The sequence below is a fragment of the Varanus komodoensis genome, unplaced genomic scaffold (genome assembly GCF_004798865.1).
Source record: "Varanus komodoensis strain SLA01 unplaced genomic scaffold, ASM479886v1 scaffold52, whole genome shotgun sequence".
Classification (NCBI taxonomy): domain Eukaryota; kingdom Metazoa; phylum Chordata; class Lepidosauria; order Squamata; family Varanidae; genus Varanus; species Varanus komodoensis.
In genome coordinates, this window is record NW_025336114.1 from 4,550,475 (window position 1) to 4,571,341 (window position 20,867).

Here is a 20,867-nt window from a genome sequence, read left to right on the forward strand (position 1 = left end):
CTGTGTTGACAGATTCAACTACCAATCTGGCTGGCTTCAGAACAAAGATCTGGGATGGGAACACACTCTTAACCTTTGCTTCAGGCAACAAGTATCTTGGGTCTGGCTTGTCAAGCTGAAAGAAATGTTTTTTGGCTTAAAATATTCTTTAACAAGAAGGGGTTTATTAATGGAAAACACAATAAAAATACTATCTCACTCAATAATAATAATAAAATGCTCTATCACCCTTAATTCACTAGTCCCATTAGCAACTTTGTGAGGTGGGAAGTATTATTGTCACTCCCCTATCAAATAAATTCTGTAGTGAAATTTGAACCAGGCTCACAGCTTATCTTCCTAGGAACTATAATACACCTGTTCTCAAGTTTAAAGTATGAGAAACAAACATGCTTCCCACTCTGGTTAAACAGTGTTTAATTTGAAGGTGGGAACAGCCAGATGAAGTTAGATTATTTGGAAGTTACAGACATACAAAGGACTGGCAATAAAAGTTTAAAAAGTCTTTTATTTCTTCAGAGAAAGGGAAGAGATAATCTATCTCAATTACAAAAACATTTTTGTCTTCAGTAATAATTGCCTTATGCAGTTTCCTAGCAGTGGTAAGTTCCAGGAGCAAAATTACTCAGGTTGTTTTCCTTTAGAACACAGGATCCTGGAGACTTTCTGAACTGTTTTAATACTTGGTTCCCTTACAAATATAAAGAGGTAGAGCATTAATAGAGACAAGTAGATCTGCACTGATCCTTTCAATCAGTCGATCCACTAACACACTGACCAGGTTCAGACGACACGCTACGGCTCAGCGCTGGTCCTTCAAAGCACGATGACCCACAGCACTCATGGCTGCCATGCAGCCACCACCCAGGACTGTTTGCTGTGAAATCCCCATGAGTGTGGATTATGCAAGGGTTGAAAAACACTTGTATACCCTAAAAGAGAGCTAAATCAATGTGAAGGCTTTAAAACTCTTGCATCAGCCACACTCGCTAGGTTCTCATGACACAAAAACACACAAGTGGGGGCTGCATACCCAGTTTGTCTCACATGTCCTGCACGCACTGCTGCCTTGCCATGGGTTGACTCATGGAGGGCTCTCATGTGGTGCAAATATCCCAGCTGCTTCAAACGCGGCTTTTATTGTCACTTCACACACAGTGCATACGATCAGAATGAACATACCCGTGCACAGCCTGTGGCTAGCGAGCGAGCAAAAACATGTGCCAGCCACGGACAGCCCCTCCAGGGTGTCACTTTGGGCACTCTGAAGTGGCTGCTAGCGGCTGACAAAATGCAGATCAGGAAAGCTGTCTGTCAAGCCAGGAATCACAAGCCTAGGGGAAAGGGAGGGCATAAAGGCAAAAAACAAAACATTTTTGGTTCCCCCCTCCCCACAAATGGCAAACCAAAAATGGCTTCCCACCATGATGAATGAGAGGGGAGGAAGGGACAATGGTGAGGAAGGGTGTACTGCACGGCGTTTGAAGTACAACTAGCCCACCGTGGCTTATTGCCAGGATGGTGTGGAAGGACCTGTATTTATTAACAATAACAACAATTTCATTTTTATGCTGCTCCACAGCTGAAGCTTTCTTGTTTTTTTACTGTAAATGTGCCCATTTTCTTGAAGGCCTTTCATGTTAATTTCTAAAAGAAAGAAACTTCTTCCAGGAAGTAAGGGTCTTTGCTATCTGATCTCCCTCAGAAAGTAAAGTCACTGCAACAGTTGATTAAATATGTAAGACACATCCATTTGTGGAAGGGATGCTTGAAATGTAGGATAGAAAGACATTTCAATCCCTGTCCAATAATAAGTTTCCTCTGAAGTTTCAAATATGAACAGTTGTTAAGCAGTTATTCAGGTGTAGACAAAATTTTTTTAAATGAGATCTAGTTGCCCCACTAAAAAAAGAAGCCATTGAATTAAAGAATGGGAAATCATGGGTGGGACAAGTGTAAAAATGATCCCGTCTACACATAAAAACAACCAACGCATAGATTTAAAAACAGATGGGTTGACTTCACATGTGAACCAGGTCATGAAAAGGCAACACAACTGGCTGAAACAGAAATCTGCTGAATCTAGAAGCCTGATTAGCTGACCGTAACCATCTTTCCTTTTAAATATGGCTTTGAGTACAGAAAACATAGCTGCATTACAGGCAAAGAGGTATACTAACGTAAGTATTCAGAACAAAGATCCAAATAGAGATCCAATTCCTGAACAGTCTTTTAAATTACTTGTAAGACACTGCTGAATTATGAAGGTGTAAATCTAAGCCTTATTCTTGAGAAGTAGCCCCCTTCCTGGAAAGATTAGAAGCGCAAAGGAAACTTCTCCATTTGCCTAGATTCTCTTCTGAAGAAGTCGAGAAAGCCGAGAGCGGAAGGCCACAAAGAAACACCTGTGGGCCACAACAGGTTTGCCTGGCCGAGTCTGGTGCTAAGAACAGGCTGCAGCAGAAGGAAATGAGCTTCCTCATCTCCAAGGACATTGATATACTGGCCTTGCTTTGAAGTTGGCCAAGAGAATCAGTTCCAGGTGAACATTTTCTTAAGGCTAGGCTAGCTAGGGATGATGAGAATTGTATTTCCATATATGTGAAAATCACCAGGCTGGGGGAGGCTGCCCGTCTGGAACTCATCTATCACCTCCTGAGAGTACCAGAAGTTACTCTGATCACATTTGACTGTGCAAGTGTTGTCTATATATTATGCTAGTTTTAATTACAATCAAATAAAATTTGTTTGTGTGTATCTTGGTCATATTCTTGGTTAAAATGCATATCTAGAAGTAAAACATTTGAATCATTTAGTATTCAATACAATACTAAAGTGGCTATAGTAGGGAAAAAGGCTCTAAAGATGAAGCTTTTGTAAAAAAATGTATATTGTCACTTGTAGGGTTACTGTCCTGAATTTTAAAGGTATAGGTGACTAGGAGTTAGGGAATTGATGGACTCTGCTCCATAGATAATCCAGCTGCGGGGCTGCAAAGTGATTGCTCATCTCTCATATCGACAGCAAAAGTCCAAAGGCCTACTGGTATGCCATTGCTGACAACAGTAACTGCGTCTTCACAACAAGATGTGATTCTGCCTTGCCTAAGAGAGACAGTGCAAAGCTGTTTCATAAAAAAGAAATCCTCCATCCTCCTCTGAACCCCACTGAACTGAATAATTTCCAGCCAATCCCTCACATTCTATTCATGGACAAGGTCTGGAGCATGTGGTGGCTTCCCAACTTGAGATTTCTGGATGAAGCACACTGCCATGTTTTCCTATCAAAATCCACCCAGTGTACTGACAAACTGCAAATCTGGGCAGCTACCAGTCAAACTTCCTTTTTCCCAGAAAAGGAGGGATCTTAGGAGAATGTGAACTGTTCAACACACTGATAAGGGGCAAAGGGAGGAGGCATTCATTGTGAAGGGCGTATAAATCTTACCACCCCTTTTTGTGAGCAAAGATCCTTGCATCTTTGCTTGACTGTTTGCCTTTTATTATTTGTTTACTGTAATTACATTTTATTTTCCTTACCTCTAAGAAATTGAAAGAGACATACATAAGCTTTCCCCCCTCTCTTTTTTATCCTCTTTGTTTTACACTGTCAAGATACTCCCTTTGGGCCAATGTCCAGAATCAATACCTGCTACACTTTGAGAGCAGGTACACTTGTGGCATGCCCCAACTGGGGCTCCTGATCTTCACACTCATGTGCTGTTGTGTAATTTAAAAAAGACAAGAATTTTGCACACTATGATTTTTAAAAAATAAATATTTTTGTACAAGTTGGCCACCATTGATGGCCCCTCCAAAGGGCCACCTGGGCACTTTAAAAGGATGGTCAGTGGCTGTCAAAACAGAAAAGTCAAGAACTGGCTGTCAAGCTGGATTTAGCAATGGAGGTAGTGGGTAATGCAATAAAGAGCACTGGTGAGCCAAACACAGCTTGCAGTCATGGTGAGAAGTAGGTCTTGCCAGTGCTTCCTGGTATATCTGTGGAAGGACCAATGAGGAAGGAAATGTGAGCAGGTCAACAACTCATGGTAAATGTGATCATCTGCTGGGTGCACGGATGATTGTTTGCAGAACAACCAACCCATCGTGGCTTATTACCAGGTTAGCATGATGTACAAATGCATATCTAGATCCATATGAATTTGGTTTCTGGCCTGGTTCTGGGACACAGGATTTAGTGGTCTTGATTGATGAACCACGCTGGTAGCTGAACAATGGGAACATATCCCTGTTAGTTCTGCTGGACCTTCCAGCAGCCTTCCCTATCGTTCGCCATGGTTTCCTTCTGAGGCATTTATCTGAGGTAGGGCTGGGAGGTACTGTTACATGGGGATTCCTATTCTTCTTAAACAAGTGGTCCCAGAAGGTGGTGCTCAGGAATGCCTGTTCAATGCTGTGGCTACTGGCCTGCAGTGTCCCTCAGCATTTCCTTTTATCTCCCGCTCTACTTAATCTATACATGGAACTACTGGGAGAGATTGTCTGAAGTCTTGGAGTTTGGTGTCTCCAGTATGTTGGTACCAACTCTCTCTCTTTCTCTCTCTAATAAATTCATGCTTTGGATGGCTACTCCCAAGCTTTGGAACTCCCTCTCAAGGGAGGCTGGGTTTGCCTCCACTCTGCTTTCCTTAATGTTAATGGTGCCCATAAGCTACTTTCATTGACATTTTTTTTGCAGATAGCCAGGATACAAATCATGGAAGTAAATATGGGAGATTTCTGAGATTATGAACTAGGTTTGCTACTGTTTCAAGACCTACTATTGTTTCTCCACCCATTTGCAAAAACTGTACATTCAGCCGAGCGTACTGGACGCAAGAAGGGCACAAGATAGCCCAGCCTAAAAAAGAGGGTTTTCAAGCAGAGGCCCTTCATTGATAGGTGCAGGTGAAGACAATGCAAGTGGCCAAATTATGAGAAATTACTTTGAGAGTAACTGATACTCTGGGATGATATCTAGATCAAAAGCATCTAAGATGTGAATTTTATAGCCTCTCATATGATGATGAACAATGCAAAATCCACTTCTTCCTCTCCCCATGGGATTCTTGTACAAAGAGGGAATGATACCAAGCAGCAGCATTTCCACACTATGAGAGAACCTGATCCTTCAAGGCCCAGACTTTGTCCAGATGCTTATGCTGCTTATGACCAGCCATTCACTCTGATTTTTAGTCACTACAATGCGGACACACTCAGGGGCAGAGGCTGTGCTGCTCTCCAGGCCCTCTCTGTCAAACTGTCCATGCTTAAAGAGTCCAATGGGGGTGTAGCTGGCACAATGCAGATCACACCGGTTCTTTCGAGTGCCCAGCTCCACAAGTCCAGCCTGGAGATAGTCCTCTGGATGCTGCCTGCAGCCTGTATGGATCTGGATGCGGAAGATGGGGGTAGCCTGCTTAAACACGATGGTGAATGAATTGCCAGCAGATGGGGCCTTGCCCCAAAAGAAATTCGCCATGTTACTGTAGGCCTTATATGGTAGGTAATTCCCAAAAGTCGCAATGTCAGTAACCATATCCGCAGGGGGATTGTCAGGGAGGGTAGAAAGGTCCTCTTCAAAGTCTTCATCTTTCAACTTGTTTGCTGTGCCCTGAAAGGAAGAGTAGTAGCCAATGTGCTGGAAGAGGGATGGCTTGAAACGAATAACTTCTTTCTGTGTAAGCAGAAGGCGAAAGTGCACAAAAAGCCAGTCGCACGGCATCTCCTGGTAAAAGAGCATGAGGAACCGAGCGAGCTGGGGCAAATCGCTGGAGTGGTAAAGCTTGCCAATGTAGCCAAGCTTGGAGAACTCCAGGGTGACCCAGTAAGAGTCCCCCTGGGATGCCAGCCTCTTCCGGATGGTTGTAAGGAAGGACTTGGAACAGCGAACGTCATCTTCAATCATGAGGTAGTAGGTGGAAAGATTGGCAGCAAAGTTCATGAGGTAGGCATAATCCACATTCTGCTTTGACCTGAAGCGCACACGGTCTTCAGCATCATTAAAGTTCCTTTTTAGTCCTGCCAGGGGAGGGTAATACTCAGAAGGGGCATGGATAACTAGCAGGCGGCCCATGAGGAGCTGAGCAGCAAAACGCTTGGCAACTTTCTCCACCATCTGAGAGTTCCATTCCTGGTCTGGATCAGCTAAGTGCACCACCACAATCATTTCCTGCAGTTCTTCTTGTGTTGATTGTTCAAAGACAGAACTCAGTGTTTCCAGGAGATAGTTGCTCCACTTCCGCTTAACAGAACACAACCCGACTGTCAGAAACTCTGCAATAAAGAACAAAGGGATAAATCTCATAGATATGAAACATAATAGCAGTGACTACGATAGCAGTATTTCTCTCTCATCAATGCCAAAAGCAGTACCTTGCAACCTAACAAGAATTCAGTGCCTCTAGCATGATGAAGTGTGGCAGATTAGACTACTTCTTCACACTGTGTAACTACCTGAAGGCATTTGCTGTGACAAGATGTAACAAGAACATGCTTAAGAGAATGTAAAAGGGCGAACATATCCAAAGAGGACAGGTTTATTGGTGGCTTTTACACATGGCAACTTAATGGACTATCCATGCCCATTATGCTAAGGAGGACAAGTGCAAACGGTAGGGGACGGCTACAGCCTTCATGCCTGCTTCCCAGCATCCTCTGGGTGGTTGCTGCAGTGAACAGAATAATGGACCAACTCAGCTTTCCTAAGCTGGTGCCCTCTCCCACCAGCATGAAGAAGTCCAGTCCAAGGATAGGCAGGGGCTAAGAGTGTCATGAGCTGAGGCTCCTCCTTTGAACAAACACCAGCCACGGTCCATTTTCTTGAGAACGTTTCTTTACTGCTTTCAGTACAAGTCAACCAGACTGAATCACTGAGCAGGCACAGAGCACTTTACTGAACCCAGTCTAGTGATTACTTCCATGAACTCTCCTTATGAATGTACCTGTGCCCCAACCCCACGGCAAGGGCTCTCTGAAAGCGCGGATGCCTTCTTTCTGCTCACTGCTCATCTAATTGGGCCTCTCACCGCTGCTGGAGCCTTGTCATGGTGTTCAGCTGAGAGAGAGAGGTTGGGTCCATGTCTGGGAGTTCCCAGCAGCCTCTCCCACTGGCTGTATGTCTGTGTCATTCCCAGAGCTGTCTGGTGTGACAAAGTATCTGTCCCTGAGCTAAGTATCTCCACCTCCACCTCCTCCTGTTGCGTTCCAGGACCTTGAGCTAGCCCATGCTCCCCAAGCTCACTGATACATTCCTCATCTTCTGAATCAGCACCTGTGATGCAGCTGGTATCCCATGGGAATGTTTGCAAGCCTGCCATCCCTCTTACTCTCAACAAAGAGGCAAAATGATTGTTCTCCACTCCCATGGAGAGGGATAAGGAGGTGGTTGGGCTTGGAGGCTTTTGCCTCTGTCTGATGACACCAATGATAATGCCTCAGGTATGTGCTTGTCCATGACAGGTCTTGCCTTCTGGTCCACATGAGGCCCACAATCTAGGTAATACGCTCTCTGTTGCATGGAGTATACAAGCAAAGACTGGATAGCCACATGTCAGGAATGCCTTTTTTCTGGCCTGAAGTCCTTTAAACTCTAGAACTCTTTGACTGTCACCTGATTCTAATACATGCGGTAATAAGTCAGTGTACTCCTTTGGGGGTGGTATCTGCACACGTTAATGCTCTGGGCTCACTCCCATGATTCCTTTGGGCTATTGTTGTAAGATACAATTCAGCAATTATAAGTCTGAGAATCCTGCGCTACCATACCTTTCATATTTATATCTGACTGGCTGATAATTATTTCTATTTGGACCAGTGGCCCCCCACTAACTGGTTTTAGATCCTGTGATTGTATCTCAATTTGCAAGCTGCCTGTATTTTGGAGTCCTCTTGGGTGTGACTGGGAGGACTATCACGAGTGCCTGCGCTTCAAAATTGCCACTACATTACAGCATCAGGCACATCTTCTGGATAGAAGAATAACAGCAGAAGTCCTATTCCTTCCTTGTTAGGAATTACAATACAGAAGGAAAAACATGGGGGTCATATGTAGGACTGGGACAAACCCTTTTGGAATCCCTCCATCCATCAGCTGCAGACCTCCTCTGCCGCTCACCCTGGTCCTGCAAAGTGAGCCAAGCCAAGGGAAAATCTGGGAATGCCTGCAGGTTCCTAGTTGCGCAACTAGCAACCTTTCCTGTCAAATGCAGCCACCCAAAAATAGCTGCAGGATGTGGAAGAGGAGCACTGCTAGTGGTTACATCAGGCACCATTCCCAGTGACACCAGTGACCAACCTTCGTCCATATCCAGTGCAGCCAGGAACGGCAATGCTGGGTGCAGAGGAGGACACTGCGAACCTTCTTCCCTGCCCAGTATAGTGCCAGGCACAAAAGGGGTGTGCTGCCTGTGGTCACCCCAGGTGCCATTCCCAGCGCTCCAGAGACCAGCTGTCTTCTGTGCTCAGGGCAACTGTTGGTGGCAGCACCAGGGGCAGAAAGGGGGCACTGCATGTGCAACGTGTGGATTGGATCCCTGGTAAGGGTCCTGCAGACACTGGGAGTGCTCACCAGGAACTTGGATTCTGAGCTGTTGCACAGTGGACAGAGTCCTGGGAGCCAGAGTCCTATGCTGCATGTGCCCAGCCAGGTGGCACTGTGAGCCCAACAATGGACAGAAGAGCCCTAGCAAGTGTGAGGAACCTGAGAGGGGGTGAAGATTCAATGGGTTTGCTTGACTTGCCCACATGGTTTCCATTCTGACAACCCTGTACTAGTGCTAACTCAATCTGATACAGGTTGAGCCGACACAGAGACTTGTTTTTAGAAATGGACCAGTCTGTATAGTGTTTATAGCTGGAAAAATCTGTATAAAAATGAAGCCTCCACTTTGCAATTTGCAGACATTTGTGCAAATTCTGTATATTTCACAAATGCTCAGCTTTTGCACAAATCTAGAATTAACGGTCAGAAAATTCAAGGCAGAATATGAGCACATGCAGTGAGAGGTGGATGTTTCCAAACTTTTCATATTGAATCTACAAGGAAAAGTACAGTAACTCAAATCTAATGAATCAGCCTTTGCTTAAATGCCTCAACCTTGATTTGTGCAATTTACACATTCATTCATTCATTCATTCATTTATTTATTTATAAATAAGCTATCCTGTCTACCACTTTGATGTCTCAGGATGGCTTACAACAAATATACAATTTGCACAAACTGTGCTAGAGAAACACTGTTCTCAGCTCCAAATTTGTGCAAATAATTTGCATAATTTTGTAGGAGCTGAAAAAGAATTCAGCTGTTGGGTTAAAAATCCATTGAACTCAAATGGAATGAGTTTTTCATGTGACACATCCATACCTAATTGTAGAGGTGTATGAGAAAACATTTTCTGTTCATTTTTTATCAGGATTCAGCCAGTTTGCAATTTTTGGACTATACACAGACTTATATGCACTCTACAATAAAAGTCTGAATATTTATACATTTACATTGTAATTTACAAACCAAAATAAATGTGCTTGACATTATGTGTACATTTGGAAAATGTTCATGAAAGTGAACTTATAAAAATGCATACTAACACACTTTAATTAATAGGCAAAGGATGCTTACATTTCAAAGATATGCACAATTGTTGTTAATGGCTGGGAAACATGCACAAAAATACAGATTTTAACAGGACAAGAAAAAAAACTCAGTCTGATACAGATGTGAGCTTCAAGATGGAATTCCGAGAACTTCAGCAAACTCAGATTTTGCTGATCAGCACATCCCTACCTACCACTATCACTGCAAATGTAGAAAGAAACAGCCACAAAAGTTTCTATTACATCATACACAGACTACAGCATGTATTAACAGTAGAACATGACTCCATGTGTTCAGAAAATAATGAGATCTTAGCAGTGAGTCATTCTGCTCTGCAACTGACTTCCAGTTGTTTCTGTGGTTACACGAGTTGTTCTATACATTCTTTTACAGCAACTTGAACTGAAAATTCTTTGAGTGTCTCCTCTGCCAATCTGTGACTGTACTTAATCAGCCTGTTTGATGGTATGTGGTACTCACTTTTCTTGTGTGGGGGAACACCAGCAAGATAGCGATAAGAGACATTCAGGAAGTTGGTGTCATTGCCTAACCTTTGAAGGTTTTGCCAGTTCCTGTCTGCATGAAGCTGGTTTAGCCCCACATCCTGAGCCCATTGCTTTAGCTCTTTCTGTAAAGAAGCAAGGTAGAAGCACTTAGAAATGTTCACTATTTTCTCCAGAACATCAGTAGCTCAACATGGTAGGCTCTGTAACTCAAGGCAATGAGTCTGTGCAAGGAGAGGCCCTTAACTCATGTGCTCATCACCACTGGCCTTTTAAATAAGGAATGAGCTCAGCTAAAGATTTCTCTGTCTCAAAATGAAACAAGCACACCCAAAGCCAAACACATCCAAAATGTTTTCCACCTACCCATGGGGTTCCTGACATCTGCTGAAGGATATTGTTATAAATTAAAAGAAATTTCAAACAAACACAAAACTGCCACAGCTTGAACTGTCTTCTGAGTTTCCAGAATTTTAAGGGCAGATCGATAAGAAAAGTATGGAGTAACTCCTCAGATACCCTGGAGAGGAAAATCTTTGATTCACACTGAACTTCAAGGGAACTCTTCTCTTTGCAATTATCTTTTGTTCACACATGCATGAACATGCGCACATACTGCTCAGTCACAGCTGCATCAAAATCCTGAATTCTTCTATTTTCAACAGACAGCTTCTACTTTTGTTTAAGGAGTAGATGGGAAAACAGGGTGATGGAGAATCTTTGTTTTGTCTATTGTTTGCTCTGTTCTACCTTTACTTATGGGTGAGCTGTCATGGCAGGGGGTGAGGCTACCTCTTCTACTCTCCTTTTTCCTGATTCCCCCCTTCTCTGCTCCCTTTCTCCCTGCCCAGTGGCCTGCTAAGGGGTGCACAGATCCATGCAGGCATAGATTAGAATGACTACTCAGGGAGGGCTTTTGAAAAGAGGCTGGGGTGCAGCAGGGAACAAAAGAAATTAGGTTAGAGGAAATGAATCGCGCATTGCACAGATTAGGTGAATCCATCATTTCTGTCTACAGTTACACTCTTGTGACACACAGACTATTAACAAAGAGGCGAGGAAAACGGAGGGCAAAGGGAATGACCTGCTCAAGCCATTAGCAGCTTGGAAAGAATCCTGGAGCTGGGAGATCTCTCTTCCTCCACTACTCAAGGTTCTTTAAGAAAGCAGAAATGGGAAAGGTTCTCATTCCTAGTCTCCAGAGCTGTCTTCCCCACCACTATTGTTTTGCTATTTTTAATATTTATATCCTATCTTCTTTCCTGCAAAGTGGCTTACATAGTCCTCTTCTCTTTTTCATCCTCACAACAATCTTGTGAGGAGGCTAAGCTGAGAGTCTGTGACAGACTCAAAGTCACTAGTGAGCTTCATGACCAAGGGAGCAACTAGATCTCCTGTAAATGTGATGCACTTCTATTAGCAACAAAACATCAGATTTAGGGGTTGGCAGTCATCTCCAAAACTAAGTTCTTCAGAACAATAAAGAACAGCAAAGAAAAGCCTCAAGAAAAGGGAACAGACAATAGGTGACAATTTCCCTTTCCCCCCATTTAAATAATCCCACTTATTATATTGCCCTGATTAGCAGTTTCTATAATGTTCGTGTCCCAACTAAATGAACAAAAAGGGGGTTCAGGATTCACTACATCTTGTTCTAACTTTTTTTCTAACATGTCCCACTTGCTAGGATTCTAATGAGCAACCAGAAGCCCAGCTTTACAGTGACATGATGTCTGCTGTTTCCTCACTGCTTGATTCTGAACAGTTTCTCCTACCACGGAGGAGTGGGAGGTCAGGGTGCTTGAGGATTTTGTTGAGTTTGCACTTGTAAGCACACAAACCTGGGTTGCACTCCGTGGATTAATATGCAGATTGTAACATTCTCCTTCAATTTTCACCCCTCCAGACTTTGTGATGCATTTCTCCACAATCTATATAAAATCCAGTATTTTAGATCAAGTATGTCCAAAATAATATGCATTTTTATACTGTTTTTAGGACAGTGTTGCACACCGATGCAGGCGTAGGATGGCACAGAATCATGCCCAAACTCATGAAAAATTGACAGGACCTACAATAATTGATCTGTCCAGCCCTATGGATGGTGGACATAAGACTTGTTCCTCAAGAAAGAAGTAGGACATCAAACAGTGCTATCCTTACCTCAGACAACAGGTTTTTGGCTATCATTAAGGGGCAGCACATGGTCAATGGTTTCACTTGTAACTTTACTAGTGAACAGACCTGTATTTGTACCAGGGAATAGTCATTCCATTGATACAGCGAAGACCATAAGGAAACTTTTGGCTCCATCAGAGAATGGGACACACTGTGTTCACCCAGTCTAGGGAGCACCACAACTTCTTACAGCCCTAGGTATGACTCCTGCCAGGTACACCCCTATAACCCTTTAAGGACAGGGTCTGTCCACTTTTTCACTGAAATTGAATTACAGTGTATAGCACACCCCCTGTGTCTTCTAGTATGCATGCCAATTTCCAGGTGCCTAGGTTTCACTGTCTTGGAGGTATGGTGATGACGGAGGGTAGGCGGATGGGCAGGCAGGCAGGGACACATCCTCGTTCACTGGAGAAATGGACAATATTGAACTTCCTTTTGGTCATTCTGCCTCAGTCATCAAAATGGTTTGGTCCATCTCTTCTGCTTCCCTGAAACCTATGGAGGGAATAGCTGAAACTGAAGGATTATAGCCTGGATTCCCAAAGGTGATAGCTAAATCCTTACATTAAAGTAGCTCCCTGGAAATGCCTTTTTCTTGAAGAGATTTTTGGGGAAACCATCTCAAGCGTGTGTGGAACTTCTAATGGGACAAGTGATCAAAGATAGGGATGTTGCAGGGTCTGCCATTTCTCCACTTTCCCTTTTTACAGCCAGAACAATGAGCTATGCTATACTCACCACATCAGAATCTTCTTGGGTCCAAGGAGTCAGGTTTATGATGAGCAGGAACACGAGCAGGGAGATGGCCATTGTAAGTGAACGCCTCAGAAAACAGCGCATGGCAATTAGTTCCCTGAGAAGGAAGGCTCCCTATCCTCCCTCTTTCAGCTGGGGAAATAAACATGAAGAGCCCCATCAGAAATGCGTCATCATGAAACATCTGCCACGCCACTGCATTGTGTACCCGAGAAATCCTGCATTAACCTAGCCTAGCAACCATCCATTTGTGCACAGAAACATTGTCTTTCCAAAATGCACGTGAATGTACTATACTTTTGCAGATACTATAAAAGGAACTGAAAGGTAATTAAGGAAATGAAGAAACATCTCTGCAACCTCTTAGGATCATTATTACATAAAAATAAATTAATGTTATTTATTTTTTACCTGTCTATATAAAGATGGGTGGTTCAGAAGACAACAAAACTGTATAATATGAGAGTACAAAAATTTACAAACATAAACACAGTTGCATAAGAAAGAAGTAAAATCAACTGCATCACTAAATATAAAAAGCATAGCACAATTTGTAAACAGTGAGGGATTAAAAATACAAGAATAAAATGGCCTTCACTTGCCTCTGAAGAAACATAATGTGAAGCAAGCTTCCCTTGGGATGGTGATCAATAACCAGAGCACCACCACTGAAAAGCATGTCTCTTTAGCATCCACCTGCCTCAGATCCTTTGGTGGGTACAACCAGAGGAGGGGCCCTGGAGAGTATCTTAAGTGTCTGAGCTGCTAAATATGGCAGGAGACCAAGCCACCTAGAGCTTCTGAGTTAATAGCAGCACTCTGAATTAGGCCTGGAAACAGACTGGAAGCAAGTGTTGAACACAAAGCACTAGCATCATATGATTGTACTGTCCAGTCACTGTTAGCAATCCCACTGCACTAGTTTGATCCTGCTGAAGTTTCTGGATGACTTTCAAAGATGGCCCCAAGTAGAATGCATGGCACTAATCCAAGAACAATGTTCCTGGAATTGTTGTTCTTTTCAAGAGATACAAAAAAATAAAGAGGGAAAACAACAAAAACATAACCAGAAAAAGTATTGCTTTACATTAATTGTTCACATTGCCACTAATTAAAAGTACAGAGAGAGCATTTATCTTTTATACACACACACAATTTACTATAAGCAGTCTATATATAAAAATAAGCATCCAGATGGAACTGCTGACAACAGTTTAAATGTGGTAACATCTGCAGACCTTTGGATGATAGAGACGTTTATTTTCCAAGGCTTATAGCCTGACTCTTTGCATTTGCAATTGCTGTTCCCCTGTTAGCATCCATGTCACAGGAATATAATTTAAGAAGTCACCCAAGTGTGCATAATCAACCCTACCATGGAGGAAGTCAAGGTGTGGAGAATTTACAAGATCCGCTGAACGGCAGGTCATTTAGGATCTTACCAGGAGGGCATCAACACTCAGGTCCAGATTTAGCAACACTCCTTAATCAAGCAGCACTAGATCAAGTGCTTCATAATCAGATCACCTACAGCAATCAGAAACTTAGATGTGCATAAATCCCAAGTTCAGACCAATTTTCTCCCAGGTGTGGTATAATTATTGGTAACTACAGTAGACAGATGGATTTATTAACCTAAAGGACTACAATCCAAGCACTCCTGTTTTGATTAGTTTTCACTCCTCTTAAGTTAGCACTTTTGAGACCCATGCACAAATCATCTTGATCTTTTGTCAACTGTCTAAAACCAATAAGCAAGAGTCTTCTTTTCGCTTTTATTTTCTTCATTGGACTCAGAGCCTTTGTCCTACTGCAGTCATTATTGAAACCTTCACAAACCCAAGCATAAGGTCCCAAATGGTTTAGTGTCACCCTCTGCAACTCCCAAAGAAGCATAATCTAACCCAGTTTGTCTTAGATACACTATAGGGGTCAACGGCCTGGCACTTCAACCACCACAGCCTGCAGTATAGCTACTAAGTGGGACTTTGAACTAATCTTGCAGGAAATGGATGCCTACAATGTTCATTTTGCCTTTAATTTCATTTACCTGATATATGTAGGTTTATTTGTAACTGAGTTCATTCGAGTATTCAGTTAAATGCCTTTTGTCAAACAGCTAATTCCTAAGAATAGTCATTAAGTATCATTGTATTCTTCTTTCTTTAACAAATTCCCTATTTTTGAAGGCACTAGTATATGTATGTGCCTCACTGGGTCATCTTTGCTAAGATATGCTACAATTAAAGTTCAAGGGACCATTCAATGGTTGTATCTGTGAATGTTTCTGTATTTTACACAGGTCTGGAGAAGACATTTGGTTTCTTAAAAAAAAAAAAAAAAAACCAGGAATGGGAATTAATGGGCAGTTTTCACAATTGGGGTATTTGTACTGTGATGTTCCTCAAGAAAATGCACTGAGGCTGATGCTTTTTAATTTCTTCATAAGCAGCCTAGTGTTAAACTTGAACAGTGAAGTGGACCAGTGTCCTGGATTACTTAAGGTAATTAAAACCAAAATGGGCAGCAAACATTTTTCCCAGACTGTGAGAAAGGCATATTCTATGTTAGGGATCATTAAGAAAGGAACATGGAATAATTACCATGGTGAAACAGCACTTGAAATACCATGTATAGTTCTGGTCAAAATTATAAAATCCACAAAAATTATATCATAGAGCTGGAAAAAGTGCAGAAAAGGGCAACCAAAATGGTTAAGAGCCTGGCACAGGTCCCTATGAAGACAGGGAACAACATTTAAGAGTCTTTGATTTAGATAAAAGGCTGAGCAAAGGGGGGACACTTACTCAGCTTTATTGCTATATTAAAATTTTAGACTGCAGTGCTAAATAAGCTAAGTTCTCTGGGTAATGTACAGGTAAGTGAAAAGCATAAAACAATAATAATATGGAAAATAAGAATAACAGGATAAAATCAGGACGGAAGATATAAAAAGAATGCCTCATATAATAAAGCCAATTGAATCATGCAACAACAAAATATAATACTACAAAAGCAATTAAGAAATGCACCCCACCCTTCTCTCTTTAAAAGTGATTTATTGGCAGGGTGGTGTCTGACTGAGACATTTGGCTATATGAAGCTAGCAGTCTAAACGCCTTCCCTAGAAAAGGAGAAAGGTTGTACTTTTGCACCTTCTCAAACAGCTAGAGTCTTGGGGAAAAGGTGCAAAATGTGCATCTCCACATTTTCTGTCCAGGGAAAATAAACAATAATAAATAAATAAATTTAAAAAGATGATCTTGCCACAAAGGGTGCATAAATGATAACAACCCATTTTTACGAACTAAGATCCCTTGGACTCCTTTTTCCATTGACAGCTTGCCTTATGACAAGAGAAAGCAAAGGGAAAAAAATACTCTTTGGAGTCTCTTTGAAGTTGGCACCTCCTGTACTCTGACAGCAGGTCCCCCGACTCCTCTGGCAGCAGAGCCCAACTCAGGATGCAGGTTTCCACGCTTGAAGAACTGCATTCCTGCACGGTTTTGCAAGTACACACATAAAAAAATAAAATATGTGCACATTGTGTACAAAATAAAAATAAAATGTTTGCCAAACACTGACAGCCCCTCCAATATGCAGGCACTTTCAAGGGTCTGTCAGTTGCTATCAAAATGGAGATCATGATAGCCAGTTGTCATACTGCTTGACTTCCTGGTCTCCAGAACAGTAAGCAAAAATGGGTAAGGGTGAAATCAGAATCCTATGGTGGTTCTTGTTTCATGCGAAAGCATGAACTTCAATAATCTACCTATTAAATCTTAGAAACCTCCTCACCCGTCTTCCACTAGAGTCCAGCCATTGCAAGTACTCCTTCTGACAAACTAGCTGCAGGCTTTTGAAGACTTGAAAGGTTAAAACCAACACCAAGGCAATTTGCAAAGTGTTATCAAAGACTATTGGGGAAGGAGGCAAAGTACATGTTTAATAGCAGTGCAATGCCTGAGCCAGAGATGTGTCTCATGACATTCACCTCATATTTTCCTCCTCACACTATGTCTGCCTTTATATCACTGCTTTTCTACATGCCATTTCCCCCAAGGTATATATCACAGTGTGCTACACACGTGGCATTTCTCTGGGAGGGGGCGAAGTGGCTCCAGTGGACTGCTGAGCTCATGAGGAGACCTGCGGCAAGACAAAGTGTCCTGCTGAACTCTGATTCAGGACAGCAGCAATTCTGAGGAGGAGATAAGGCCTATCAGCTTTCACTTGCTCTCCTGCTCCCTGTTTCAGGCTTCTCTGTTTCTCCCTCTCTCTGTCTCTCTCTCTCTCTCTCTAATTTGCCTAGTAAATGTGATGCCACTTTCTATTATGGGCCAGGCCATGGGCAGCAGGTATCAAGGCAGAGATGTCAACATCCAGGCAACAGGCTTCAAGGTGAAGCAGAGGGTAAACAGAGTCCAAACATCCAGAGTAATGAAGTCAGAGGCAGAGTTGTAGTCAAATAAAAGGCCAAAGTCATGAACCAGGAGTATACATCAAGGCGAGACAAGGATACAAACAAATGAAAGGTCAAAAATCAGGAACACAACAGAGCAGAGAGCCAGTACCTGAGGCAGGATAACTTGGCAGGATACAGGAGCAGCAAAGTTGTAGCAAACAGTAAGGTAGCAAACCCGGGCAAGGCAAGGCAGGGACTGGATCAAGCAGAGATCAGGCAGGATGTGGGTACTGGATCAAGCAAGAGACCTGTGTTGCTGAGGCAAGACAGTGAAGCAGAATACCAGCAAGACAGGATACCAGATGCAGCAAGGTACAGGAGCTAACCCACATCGCAGCAAGCAGGAAGACCTGCATTGAAATTGAAAATTGAAAAATAAAATAAAAAAATAAATAAAATGTAGCTCTTTGTCCAGGTGTCCCAGCCCGGTGCTCATCAGGAGGCTGAAAGCGCCAGCAGGTTCTTGGACTGATCCTGCAAATACTCCGGGTGGGAGTTCTGCTTCGGGCCACCTGATGGAGCTGCCCAGGTCCTGACACTTCCTCCCTCCCCTCCTTTCATCTGTGAGGAACAACTAGCTAAAAACATATCCAGCTGCATGTCTACTCAGAAGTAAATCAAATTATTTTCAGTGATGCTTACTCTCCATAAAATCAACACAGGAGAGGAGTTTTGAGAGCTGCTTTTGGGTGGAGGGGAATGCAGGTGTTGATTCCACAGGCTTCACCCTATAGATTATAGAAGAACAGCAAGCACCACAACAGACACTTCTCTGCTTTCCCCATCCTCTTCTCCTCTTCATGATTTTTTAATGTGGGGCAGGAAAAGCTTCCTTAAAAAATATCACAGTTATCTGGCACCTTCATACTTGCACATAACTTAATGGGATTTTTTTTAGAAAAGAACATTTTTGAAGGGTCCTTTCCTGCACCTACCCTCTCTCCAGCTCCAGATCATGCATTCATCACAATGGAAACTTCACTGAAATCATTAGCATGTGGCCCAACCAGTGCATTTTGCATACTGTGACAGTGCTCCCTGAAGCGTCTCTAGGGTTGACCCGCCCCCATCCTGCCATTCCCCAGAGTTGTCTGTGGCTTTTTTTATCCAATCTTTACTGCTAGAGGTGAGTTTAACAAGGCTCTGAATTTTACTGAATGGCTTGACCAAAGTATAGTTTAAAACATAAAAATTCCCTGCCTTATAAAGGACATAATTAAAGATATTCTTGATACTTTCGAGTTATATCACTAAACAAGCAATACATACAAAGATTCCCCCTATACTTTATACAAAAACCACAAGCAGAATTGTTTTCAGAATCCTCTTAACTGTTTACACTGCTGTTTCAAGCATTTCTTCCTGTCAGTGAGCATCTGCTGGGTGTGAGGCAGAGGTGAAGGATACCTACCATGGTGGCAGCTCTTTTAAGTCTTGACTTCTGGCTAGCTGACAAGCAAATACTGACCCAACAGGTTTCTGGCATAACTCCTTGCTCAAGGATGCCCACTTCCTATCTGTCTAAGAGTTCGCTTCCCCCTTTTGTCTGAGGAAGCAGCCATTCCATTGATCATCTTTCCATTAACTCCACCCTGTCCTCTGGATTTTTGCCTGAACTGCTATTAGTTGTGCTGTTCCTAATTACAACAGCAGTATTGGACAGGGGCTACCTAAGCCAATATTAGCTACATTTGTTTGCAAACATCAGATTGGGAAATTTGAAATATTCTTTCGCTCCTCAAACATTTGTCTGCTGGCTACAGGATTGCTCCCTTAACCTGATAGATAAATAATCCACCATCTCTGTCTCAACTGGAGTGAGCCAATATATTGGCCTTCATCCAGTCCATTAGAAACATAGAATCAGAGTGAGTCAGAAGGGGTCTCCTGGGCCATCTAGTCTGACCCCTGGCTCCAGCCAGCTCCACTCCTGACATGCCTAAAATGTGCATGTCCAAACCATGTGCATTACCCAGCTCAGGCTCTTGTTCAGAACATCATCAACCTCACCTGTGCTAGACAAAAAGAAATGGTAGAACTGAGTGCCATACTCAGATTAATGACACTTCAGCCCACATCTCCAGATAGCCTCTTCCTGCAGAACAATAATTCCCTAGCACAACTTTGTGACCTTTGCCATTCAAGAAGGAGTGGACCATTGTAATACAATGTCCGCATGTGTCAACTGAGACAGTCTATTCAGGAGGATACCAGGGTTGATGCCATTAAGCATCTCTGGGAGGTCTAAAAGAACCAAGAGGGTTGCCTTCCCTCTGTTCTTCTCTTGGCCCAGGTTATCCTCAAGTTTCAGTTTCAAAATCAGGCTGAAACCAGAATGAAATGAATCCTATGAGTAAATTTCACTGAACTCAGTGAGACTCATTTCTGCATTGATACACTTAGGATCACAGAAATTAGGATCAAAGAAAACAAATTAGGATCAAAGAAAACAAATGCTCCTTGAAAGTGACCAGAACAGCAGCATAACAGCTGCATCCATCCCATCTCTCAAAGTAGCAGGTTCTAGGAAATCTCTAAGATTGCCACCTCTTAGTGCAAGCATACATAGCTCTGGGCTCCATATCTGGCAGCCAGACCAGAGTGCTTTTGGACAGTGAAAAATTATTACCTGTTCTTGAAATGTACTTTCTATAGCCCCCTAGTCCAAAAGCCCCATCACAGAAAATCTGTTGTTCGGTACATTTGAGAATCAGAACTTGGTGCATCCACTCACTACCCCAAGCATGCTACAAGCCAGCCTTTCAATGCAAGTCCTACCTCGAGTTCCTGGTCCAAGGGATTTCTTTAATCTGTGACAGGTCGCACCGAGGGCTGGACGTGATAGCAAGTATAGGGCAGAACCGGGATTCACGGTCCATTGAGAAGTTAGGCTGTCTCTTGGAAAGACAAGCTTTTAAAATCTAGCAGATACCTTGGGTAAAAGAGAAGACGGGCAAGGTGAGCGTCTCGCTCAAGAGCCGGGCGATGCGCTAGGAGTTGCAAGGCCACCCTTTCCACGGGTGTTTTGCGGGCGCGCAAAGAGCGGGTGCTTTCACGCCTTTAGGAGTTGCTCTCTTTTCCCCATCGGCTGGCTCTCCACTCCCGCTTTACACGGCTAGAATCGGGGCAACGTCTGGCGAGGAAGCCCCCGCCCCCCATCGCGCCATCCCGATGCCATCTGAGTCAGCAGACCGCTTAGCCTAGTGGGTGCGGCACAGCGCGAAGCGGGGCACTTCACCGATGAACCCGATCCGAGGCTTCCCCGTTGGCCAGAGGCAGAGCCACACCCGTCCCCACTCCGAAGAAAAGAGCAAACGCAGAAGGAGGTGGGGCTGGGGAGGGAGAGAAAGCCCTTTTCGCTCCAACA

General features: G+C 43.2%; 1 protein-coding gene across 3 annotated transcripts; it reads right to left on the reverse strand.

Annotated features, from left to right (window-relative positions):
* Positions 1 to 2,247: 2,247 nt before the first annotated feature.
* Positions 2,248 to 20,860, reverse strand: LOC123031944 (alpha-1,6-mannosyl-glycoprotein 4-beta-N-acetylglucosaminyltransferase-like). Of its 3 annotated transcripts, XM_044447460.1 has the most exons (5): positions 20,279 to 20,860; positions 17,610 to 17,850; positions 13,018 to 13,167; positions 10,076 to 10,223; positions 2,248 to 6,275 (listed from the first exon to the last, which is right to left on the reverse strand). In XM_044447460.1, exons 3-5 carry the CDS (start codon positions 13,117 to 13,119, stop codon positions 5,131 to 5,133), a joined length of 1,395 nt encoding a protein of 464 aa, XP_044303395.1. In that variant the 5' UTR covers positions 13,120 to 13,167; positions 17,610 to 17,850; positions 20,279 to 20,860; the 3' UTR covers positions 2,248 to 5,130. The 3 variants fall into 3 exon arrangements, with proteins under 3 accessions (XP_044303395.1, XP_044303394.1, XP_044303396.1); XM_044447459.1 differs by lacking the exon at positions 17,610 to 17,850; XM_044447461.1 differs by lacking the exons at positions 17,610 to 17,850; positions 20,279 to 20,860 and having other exon boundaries at positions 10,147 to 10,223; positions 13,018 to 13,154.
* Positions 20,861 to 20,867: the final 7 nt, after the last annotated feature.